Source organism: Gavialis gangeticus, unplaced genomic scaffold (assembly GCF_001723915.1).
Source record: "Gavialis gangeticus isolate Ggan-Ray unplaced genomic scaffold, GavGan_comp1, whole genome shotgun sequence".
Lineage (NCBI taxonomy): Eukaryota > Metazoa > Chordata > Crocodylia > Gavialidae > Gavialis > Gavialis gangeticus.
The window spans coordinates 187,565,630-187,576,134 of NW_017729032.1; the positions used below are offsets into that span (position 1 = coordinate 187,565,630).

The 10,505-nt window shown below is 47.8% G+C and overlaps 1 protein-coding gene across 2 annotated transcripts in view; it reads left to right on the forward strand.

Moving 5' to 3' along the window:
* Positions 1 to 4,867: 4,867 nt before the first annotated feature.
* The window catches only part of POLA1 (DNA polymerase alpha 1, catalytic subunit), a 367,464-nt gene continuing 361,826 nt past the window's right edge, over positions 4,868 to 10,505 (forward strand). Inside the window, exons 1-2 of one of the 2 annotated variants that reach the window (XM_019524513.1) lie at positions 4,868 to 5,021; positions 8,933 to 9,057. In XM_019524513.1, the coding sequence (XP_019380058.1) occupies positions 4,994 to 5,021; positions 8,933 to 9,057 (153 nt within the window). In that variant the 5' untranslated portion in view covers positions 4,868 to 4,993. The remainder of the gene's footprint in view (positions 5,022 to 8,932; positions 9,058 to 10,505) is intronic. The other variant, XM_019524511.1, reaches the window with a different exon arrangement.

The window sequence follows — 10,505 nt, forward strand, 5'->3', positions numbered from 1 at the left end:
ATTGGACTAGCCTCCAGGGGCTAAAATCAGCAATTTATGCAACATGGCTTTTCTGCCACCTTATGAGTATATCTTGTGTTTCATAAGAACATAAGAATTGCCATTTACTGGATCAGGCCATAGGTCCATCTTGCCCAACCTCATGTGTCATACAAGACTAGTTTGAGGGCCATTGGGCACTGTCCAGTGCACTCTACCTTTGACCCTCACTCCTGTCACTGTTTTCTTTAGTTGTCCCCCATAATCACTTGATCGGCACTTAGGCTAGGGACAGACATTACACATAAACTGGTTTAAGTGATCAGAAACTGGTTTAAACCTGTAACAGAACAGATGTTCAATACAGATAAACATCTGAAAATGGCTGAAATCAGTTTGAGATAAATCTGGTTGAATATAATACCAGACTTAACTGATTTGGGTCAAACCAGTTTATGCTATGTCTGTCCCAGACCCCTTGCTGGTGTAAGTTAAATCAGAGTCCCCCAGCATCCCGACATATTCTCTGGGCTGGGCAGGGGTCTCTGCTCCACAGCAGGGCTGGCCCCTCCCCTTTGCTCCCTGGCTGGAGCTCAGCACAGACCTGCAGGCACAGCAGGGTCTGCTGGCTTCCCCATGCTCCCCTCGTCCCCCCATCACCACTCATTGCCTAAGCAGAGATCCCTTCCTCCTCTCTGCCACAGCAGGGACTGTAGCCAGCACGTGGTATGCTAGCTAGTGCTGAGAGGTGTCTGTATGTGTGTCTCTCTCCAATTTCACTGGGATAGGCAGACAGAATATGGGCTTTTGGAGCTAATCAACAGGTCAGCCAGTAAGCTGTTTAAGAAGTTTGAAGTAATGTGGAGAGAGGTTATTGTTTTGCTAATTGGGTGGTAAAGACTGTTATCAGTCCCTGTCCCCTCTCCCACTCTGCTTGCTTGCCTATCAGTTTGCTGCAGACAGTATGATGAAGCAGGGAGGGAGACTGAAAACAGATCATCAACAGATGCATGCACTGCACACTCCCCCTTGCCTGAGCGTGCTAGCCCAGGCTGGGGGTCAGCAACACTCCCGCCTCTTGAGGAGTCATTGTGGAAAAGCCTGGGACTGTGAAGAAAGACGTCCCTAATGAGAGCATCCTGCTGGGGCCTGGCCACAACCTCTTAGCTCAGCTCCCTGCAGAAGGGAAGAGAGGGCTGCTCTAGCACCCCCAGCTTCTGGCTTGAGCCACTGCAGGCACGTGCCCGAATTTCCTCAGTCCAGAGACAAGGTCTGTCCAGTTTCAAACCAGTTCAGCCTAGCCATGTTAGACTAACCTGCAAAGATTCATAGATTCATAGATTGTAGAGTCAGAAGGGACCCCGAAGGATCATTGTGTCCAAGCCCCTGCCCCAGGCAGAAAAGAGGCCAGGTGCCTGTCTAGCCTCCTTTTGAAGACCTCCAAGTTAGGTGATAGTACCACCTCTCTTGGCAGCCTGTTCCAGATTCTGGCCACCCTTACTGTGAAAAATTTCTTCCTACTGTCTAACTTTAATCTACTTTCCACTAGTTTGTACCCATTATTCCTAGTTATTCCTAGGGGTGCACTGGTAAATAGCACATCTCCAGTTCTCTGTTGTCCTCCCTTGATAAACTTATAGGCTGCTACAAGGTCTCCCCTCAGATGTCTCTTGTGAAGGCTGAAGAGATCCAGATCCCTCAACCTCCGCTTGTAGGGTCTTGCACAGAGACCACTAATCGTATGAGCGGCCCTCCTCTGGACCCTCTCCAGATTCTCTGCATCTCTCTTGAAGTGTGGCGCCCAAAACTGGACACAGTACTCCAACTGTGGCCTGACCAATGCCGCATAGAGGGGGAGCATCACTTCCCTCGGTCTGTTGGTCATGCATCTGCTAATGCACGATAAGGTGCGATTGGCTTTGTTGATGTCTTCGTTACACTGCTGGCTCATGTTCATCTTGGAGTCAACTATGACTCCAAGATCCCTTTCAGCTGCTGAGCTGCTGAGGAGGTCATCCCCCAACCTAGGTGTGCTGGGGATTCCTCCTCCCTAGGTGGAGTACCTTGCATTTGTCTTTGTTGAATTGCATACTGTTTCATTTTGCCTGTTGATCCAACCTGTCCAGACTGGCCTGTATCCGTCCCCTGCCCTCCAGTGTATTAACTTTGCCCCATAACTTGGTGTCATCTGTGAACTTGGATAGATTGCTCTCCACACCCTTGTCCAAATTGCTGATGAAGATATTAAATAACACGGGTCCAAGGACCGAACCCTGCAGGATACTACTGCCCACCTCCTTCCAGGCTGAAAATGACCCATCCACCACCACTCTCTGGGTGCAGTCCCTAAGCCAGTTTACCACCCACCTGACTGTGTAAGCATCCACTCCACAGCCTGCTAGCTTCCTTATGAGAATAGGATGCGAAACTCTATCAAAGGCCTTCTTAAAGTCCAGGTAGATGACAACTGCCTCAGCTCCAGTGTCAAGGCAGTGTGTTACCTGGTCGTAAAAGGCTAATTGATTGAATCAATTCAGGCTCAGGCTTTTTGAATACCTGTCCCTAGCCTTAGTGGACCCCTAGATTAAGCGGGGCTTTTAGGTTTACTTGATGAGCACTGGCCCTCCGCTCCCAATGCACATCAAATAGGCCTGTGTCACACAGTGGCAGAGAGTGGATGCCAAAAGAGAAAGTCAACTGGGGAAGATCAGGGTTTTTTTCCTACTGTTCCTCTCTCACTTGTAGTCTCCAGGTTTCCTTTTTAAATCTTATATCTGAGAAGCATAGTACAGCAACTGCAGGAAAAACAGAACGCCATTGTGATGCTGGGTGTCCCCATGTTTGGGGGCACCTCCATCCGAGGAGGCTTCTCCAGGAAATGTCAGTGTATTTCACTGCCTGGGATGTGAGATCCTGGAATGCAAAACCAGGTATTACCTAGCAGAGTTTGGGCCTCTTTCAGAAAGGTCTCCCAAACAGAGACGCTGTCTCTAGAGTTCACCTTATTCTACTGCTACCAAAAAAAAATTGTCCTCCCATTTGGGCTCTTTGCCTGCCAGAAGTTAACCATGTTGGGTCAGTTGTGTGGGTGTACGTGTGTGTATGTGTATGTGGGTATATGTGTCTATGTAGATTCCTGTGTGATGTGTATGTGGATATACATTGAATTATAGAATTAGGGTTGGAAGGGACCTCAGAAGGTCATCTAGTTCAACCCTCTGCTCAAAGCAGGACCATCCCCAACTAGATCATCCCAACCAAGGCTTTGTCTACCTGGGTCTTAAAAACCTTTGCCGGGTCTGGTGGTCAACATCCCCTTTGTTGCTCTTCCCTCTGACTCTAACCCAGAAACTTTCAACAGGCCTGTTTCCAGTTTCATACTGGAGCTCTGAGCTATCATATGGCTCCTTTACATAAAGCGCAACTCCTCCTTTTCTCCTCTGCCTGTCCTTCCTGAATAATTTGTGCCCATCCATGACACTGCTCCAGTCATGAGAGCTCCCACCAAGTCCCTGCTATTTCATTCACTGTATATGTGTATATATGTGTGCCTACATAAATACCCCACATATACACACGTGTGTGTATACATGTGTGTCTGTGTATATACATATATAAAAATGTGTGTGTATGTGGGGTATGGATATTTGGGTGTATGTCAGTATACCTGTATATATCCATGTGTGGGGGGATGTGCATATTTTGTTATACACATGTATGTGTGGGGGTGTATGTGGTATGTGTGTGTGTGTCCTTTCCTTTTTTCGGGTTCTTGTGTGACAAGACATTTAGTGGAAGTTGCAGATTCGTTGGTACCTGACAGGGCTGCGCTGTGTGCACTTCTGCTATGGCCTCAAACTTCCAAACTCTGGGCTGTGAACCCCATGCTTTAGCACCTGTGCCACCCCAGCCCAACTATGTGGGGGTGGGGGTGGGGGGGATATATGTGGCTGTACATGTAGGTGTGTGTGTGCATGTATATATGTGTACATGCACCTGAGTGTATGCATGTGCACAGGTAGCCACTTACACCCCCATGCATGTGTGCACACACACATACACTCATGTGCACACACACATATATACACATACATGTAGGTGTGTGTACACCAAGTACACCCCTGAAATATGGAAGATGCCGAATTTTAGCCAATTTTGGATTTTAAACTTCATTGCAGAACGAGGAAGTTTTTTTTACCTCCCTGCCTGCCATCTGACTCCTCCAGGGAAGGAATTCTACCTGACCAACATATCAAAGAGCTACTCAACACAGCTCACAAGGACACTGTCATGGACCCAGAGGGACAGACTTCCATCTTCAGCTCCCTCTGTGTAAAAATGAAGTTTATTTCCTACCTATGGGGACTTTTTACCATCTTGTACCATCTACACTTTTCCCAGAGCCTGACAAAGGGACTTTGATCCCAAAAGCTTGCAGAAAAAGACAATTTTCTTGCCATTTTCCAGTTGGTCTAATAAAAGGTATCATTTTGGAACCAAGAGTTCTAGTTTTTTGTATGTATATATAATACACACACACATTTATGTGTAGACACCCCCTACATGGACAGCTACACACATGTACACCCATGCAGATAAATATGTATGTGTGTATATACATATATGTGCGTGTGATGTCTACGTGTGTGGGAGTACACGTGTGTGTACATGCATGTATACAGACCCGTAAGTACACGATCCTCCCCTCCCAGGCGCCCCCGGCCGGTGGCAGCCACTTTTCTCCTCCCCTCCGCTCTCCTCCTCCCATTTTCCGCCCGCCCGAGCGGCTCCGCCCCAGCTCGGCGGAGCCGCGAAACACAGCATTTCCCCGCAGCCCCGAACGCGCCCGCGCGCCCCTCCGGCTCCTCCTCCTCGACCTCGGGGCGGGCCGGCTGCGGCTGCGGCCTGACAGAGTCTCCGCAGCTCGTGATTGGCTGGCGGGCCGGCCGGGTGGCTGGGGCGGCCTCTCGCGCCACTTTCAGGCGCTTTGGCGCGCGGGACGCCGGGCGACGTCATGGCCGAGAGGGAGGCCGGCCGCACGGGTGAGAGCGGCGCGAGCCCTTGCCGGGCGGCCGCGCACGGCTTCCCCTTCTCCCTCCCCCACTCCCCTTGCACCTCACGCGCGGCCGGGCGGGACGGGCTGCAGCGGCGTTTGCACGTTTCTGGGTGGGAGCCCTTCCATGGGGCCTTGAAAGCGGGTACTCCTTCCCCGCCCTCCTTGCATGCTCTCCCTTGCCTCCAAGCCGGTTGGGAGGGGTTGCACAAAGCGTCACTTGTGGGGTGGGCAGGGGCCCGCGTAGATGCAGGTGACCGCAGGCCCAGATACACTCCCCCAGACAGACAGACATGCACACATGGTCACACCTCAGGCAGATGTGTGCACATGCATAGACATGCATCCAGACATATGTTGGCAGCATCACTTCCCTTAGCCCTGGATTTCTTCTTCCTCCTCCTCCTGTAGAATCAGAGTAGCCCAGGGGGGTTGGGAATCTCCTGTGCATTTGCTTGGAGGGAAAAAAAAATCTCTGCATATGCAAAGTATACTTTCTTCTTTCATATGGCTGATTTGGAGCAACAATTATAGGTTCAGTTTAAGGTTAGTTAACCAATCTGATGCCCTTGAGGAAAGAGAATGTATCTCCGCAATGCTGCTGTCAAATTTGTATAGAGGGCAGCATTGTTATGTGGTCCATAGTTTGATCAGGATTGCCACAGTCCTATTTTGCAGAACTCCTAATACTCCATTTGTGGATCAGGTGACTGCAGTGGCCATTTCCAGCTCAGATACGTTTTAGAGCCTTCCATATTTTCCGCGGAAGGTCAAAACCAGGAGGCTTTGTTGTTGGATTGGAAATTAGGTGTTTATTCCGAACGGTGGTTTCATTCCATGCTTTCCTCCAAGCTGCTGCAAAGTAACCAGTGCTGAAGCACATACATTCTCCATCACACGATTTTTCTGACATTTCCTGTAGCTTCATGATTGCAGCAAATTTCTAAGTTGAGGGCACGGTTAATGGTGTTTCCCACCTATCTCCAGGAGTCTCATCTTAGTGCACATACCACCATCAGGGCCAACGTTTTGGCAACACAAATCAAAATCAGTCCTGTTGAAAGTTAAGCAGGTGGTCAAGGTTTGTAAGTGAAAAATGACAGAGCTGATGGTCTTGATGTTAATTCAAGGCTGGCCAACTGGTAGCCTGTGGGCTGCATGTGGCCTGTGATGGGTTAACTTGTGATTCACCTGGCCACTGCTTCCTTTGTTGTTCTAGCTGCAGTGCTCCAGCTCCCTCCTCTGATTTCTCCTGCTTGACCTAGCCCCAGAGGGGCAGTCCATAGTGCTGGGGGAGTTGAAGACCCAGAGTGCCCAGAGGGCGTGGTGCAGTGGGGAAGTCCTTTGGTTGTGTAGCTGCAGGTGAAGCAGGGTACCGTGTGCAGTGCAGCAGGGAGCAGGGGAGCACCCATGCAGTGCCCAAGGGTGGGGCTGGAGGACACCTGTACAGGTGTTGTGTGCATGGGGGAGTACCCATGCATGTACAGCATAGGGCCTGTGGCTCCCACAGCAGGTGGTCCCCACTGGTGCAGTCCCTGACCACTTAGAAGGTACCCTGATGTAGTTCAAACAAGTTGCTGGTCTCATCTTGTGTCAGAAATTTTGCATTCTGGTTCAGAGACTAGTGTACTCTTGTATCTTATTTGACTACGTACTAGATTGTCAGAAAACGTTTCTTTTCATACTGTGCATGCATACTTGTGCATCCAAGTTCTGGTGGGAATAATTGTTCAGTTGTTTCAATATGAATGTCTTTACATTTCTCTCTCCTCGCCCTTGGACAGACTTTTCAGGTAGTGGGGGACAAGTCACATTTAACATTTAACTAAGGTGTTGGACCTGTAATGTGGATTAGGGCAAGTCTCATGCTAGCTTGCCTGCAGAAAACTACATCTCCTTGGAGCTCACCAAACATCAACGAATCTCTGCTGATGGGATCTGTTTACTGAATCTGGACATTCAGATAGAACATTTATAAGTCTTTTGCCTTTTACTACATATTGCTTTACCAGCATAAATGTCTGGTCTGTCTACCCTTTCGTTCTGTTTGTTAGGCTTTTGTCTCTGAAGAAGAACCATAACATTTAAACTGGATAATCTCAACAGTGTGATTCTGTTGTACAGAGCAGATGACAGTGACCCCTAAGGGTGCTTGCTGTACAGGCTCATCCTCTCTGTTGCCACCGTGTGTGACCTAATAACCCATCAAGCCACCCTTAAAGGTCCCAGAGGCTGGTCTTAAGGGTATTATGGGGGTCATCTGCTCCATCATGGTGGCAGGCGTACCTCACACAGGGAAGGACCATAATGGCTGGGTGACCCAGGTTGCAGCCATTCCACAGTTCCCTTGGATCTCGATCTATTGGAGCAGGAGACGGACATTAATCTTCCAGTAGGAAGTGAGGAGCTCTAAAGCCCTTAGTGTCTTGTGTTAGTTTGAGGCTTCCATAGACCCTTGGCTCAACTTCAGAGGAGAGGAAAGAATTGGGTCTCCAGCTTTGGGGCAGTCCATGTGGCAGGTCACCAGTGGAGCCACAGAGCCAGGAAGGCACGCTGAGTAGCTTATTCTTCAGAACTTAGATGTTTTATAAAATAAAAAAGTTTTTTTATTAGTGTGTGCATTTATTAATTGAAAAAGCTAGCGATCCTGAATGTTGAGCTGTAAGATAAGAAAAAAATCTAGAGTTAATTTTTAAAATATTTTTAAGGACAGCAATATGTTTCATTCTTCCAAAACACAAGCTGGCTGAATGTACTTTGTTCATATTTGTGAGAGAGTTCAGATCTGGGCTGACACCTGCACCTGACAGTGGTATAAATTTAGGGATGCACTGATATATCAGTTGGCTGTTGGATCAGCACTGATTAAAAAGAGAAATGACATTATCGGCTTATTTTGGTCATTGTAGCTGATGATTATGGCCATGTGCCTGGAGCACCCTGGCAAGCATAGTCTGGTCCTCATGCCCGGCTGCTGGCCTGAACCCACAGCAGACTACATGTCCCAGCGAGCAGCAAGAGGGGGCTCTGGGGAGCAGTCGCAGGGTACTTTGTTCAGAAACAAGGACCATTGTTGGCTCCTGCTGCCGCTGCCATGGTAATGCTGTGTGCAGAGTGGGGACCTGAGCACTGGGGCTGCCGTGGAGTTGGGCTGTGCATGGACAGAGGAAGGTGCCACATGAGGAACATTCCTCTCTGCTGGGTACTGGGCGCCTTGCTAAAGCAGCTTTTCCCCGGTGGTTGTGGGAGCTTGGCTGTGTGGGGCCTACCGGTGCTGAGGCAGTGGTGTGGTCTGGGGCTCCAAGTGTGCCTGACACCACTGTCCGTGCAAGGGACCACCCTGCCTGCCAGGGATAGCAGCACAAAAAGTGCATGAAGTAGCTGCTTTAGCATGGTGCCATAAGCATGCCATGGTAAAGCTGTGTTGCATCTATTTTTGGCTGTGGGCCAGTTTGGCTGTGCTAGTTTGTTCTGAAAACAGTGTAGTCATGAACTTGGTGTAAGCCAGGACTGTCCAGCTCTCATGAATAGGTCTGTACTGGAGCATTTCTTGTGGGCTGGATGTCTCATCTTTGGATCTGGCCTGTGGGGCTTTTCCGTGTAGTTGCTGGCATCGCTGTCCCAGCAGCATCAGTAAATTTGTTAATGTTGCTGCTGCTGCTGCTAAAGCCCCATTGCTGCAGTTGCTAGAGTAATTATTTTGAGAAGGTGAAGAAGTTGTGTTTATGGTAGCCTATGCAAAATGATGCAGAGTGGTGCTGATTAGTCTGTCTTTTGTCAACACTACAACTATCATTTTGTTAAGACATTCTCTAGTAAAATGTCACGTTGGATTAAATATTGGAAGATAAAGGCACTGAATGATTTAAAAATTTACTTCTGTTTTCAATGAACTTTCAGATATGTCTGATTCCGGAAGTTTTGCAGCATCACGTTCTCGGCGTGAGAAAAAATCTAAAAAAGGGCACCAGGAAGCTCTTGAACGTTTGAAAAAAGCCAAAGCTGGTGAAAAATTGAAATATGAAGTAATTATATATTTTTTAAATTCTTTTTGTATAAAATATTTGACTGTGGGGGGGGCAGTGAATATCACTGCTTACTCTGTTATGAAAAGCCCTTTATTTTACTTCCAAAAATGGTGTGAAATCAATTGACACATGCCTTTGATACCAGTTTGTGTTAATATTTAATAACTTTCAGAATGGGTTAGTATCTGTTTCAGCATTTCCACTTCCCTTGTGATTGTAAATTAAAGGCACACATAAGAAATATTCTCAGTTATTAAAATGTTTCTTCCTGTTTAAGCACAAAGGTTGATCTGCCTTGACTGTTATTTAGCAGTGAAGGCCTTGTCTTCAGGATTTAATGACTTAATCAATACATGCTGCAGCAGGAAACACTTTTATTTAGGAACTTCAAATTATGTTACAGTCCAAACAGGATGACATTAATACATGACACTTCTGCAAGGAAAGCAAAATGTGTTTATATTGCTATAATGAAGAAATGGCATAACAATTATCCAGATAGAGGTCATTTGATACTTTTGAAATTTGTACTGTTTATAACATTCATAGAATCATAGAAAATACAGGTTTGAGGGGACCTCAGGAGATCATCTAGTCCAACCCCCTGTTCAAAGCAGGACCATCCCCAATATCATCCCAGCCAAGGCTTTGTCTAGCCAGGTCTAAAAAACCTCCAGCGATGGGGATTCCACAATCTGTTCCAGTGCTTTACTACCTTCCTAATGAGAGAGTTTTTCCTAATATCCAACCTAAACTTCTCCTGCTGCAACTTGAGACCGTTGCTCTGCCATCTGCCACCATTGAGAACAGTCTGTCTCCATCCTTTCTGGAACTACCCTTCAGGTACTTGAAAGCTGCTATTAAATCCCCTCTCAGTCTTTTCTTCTCCAGACTAAATAAGCCCAGTTCTCTCAGCGTCTTCTCAGAAATCATGTGCCCTAGCCCCCAACCATTTTTGTTGCCCTCCACTGGAGTTTCTTCAATTTGTCTTTGTCCTTTATAGTGGAGGGACCAAAACTGGGCACAGGGCTCCAGATGTGGCCTCACCAGTGCTGAATAGAGGAGAATAATCACTTCTCTTGACCTACTGTCAACAAACTTCCCAGTGTTGCAAAGAGGACTAACGGCATATTGGTCTGCAAAGGCACAATGGTACATATTCAGCACTGTCCACTGTAACCTTCAACTCTTTTTCTGCCAAGCTGCTGCTTAGCCAGCTAGTCATAGTTTCATAGATTTAGGGTCGGAAGGGACCTAGTAGATCTTCTAGCCCGACCCCCCGCCAGGGCGGGAGAACAACAAAACCCCAAAACAAGAAACGGGACTCAAATGAGTCCAGCCAGGTAGGCATCCAGCCTCTTCTTAAAGACCCCCAGGGTAGGGGCCAGCACCACTTCCCTTGGAAGTTGGTTCCAGCTCCTAGCCGCCCTAACTGTGAAGTAGTT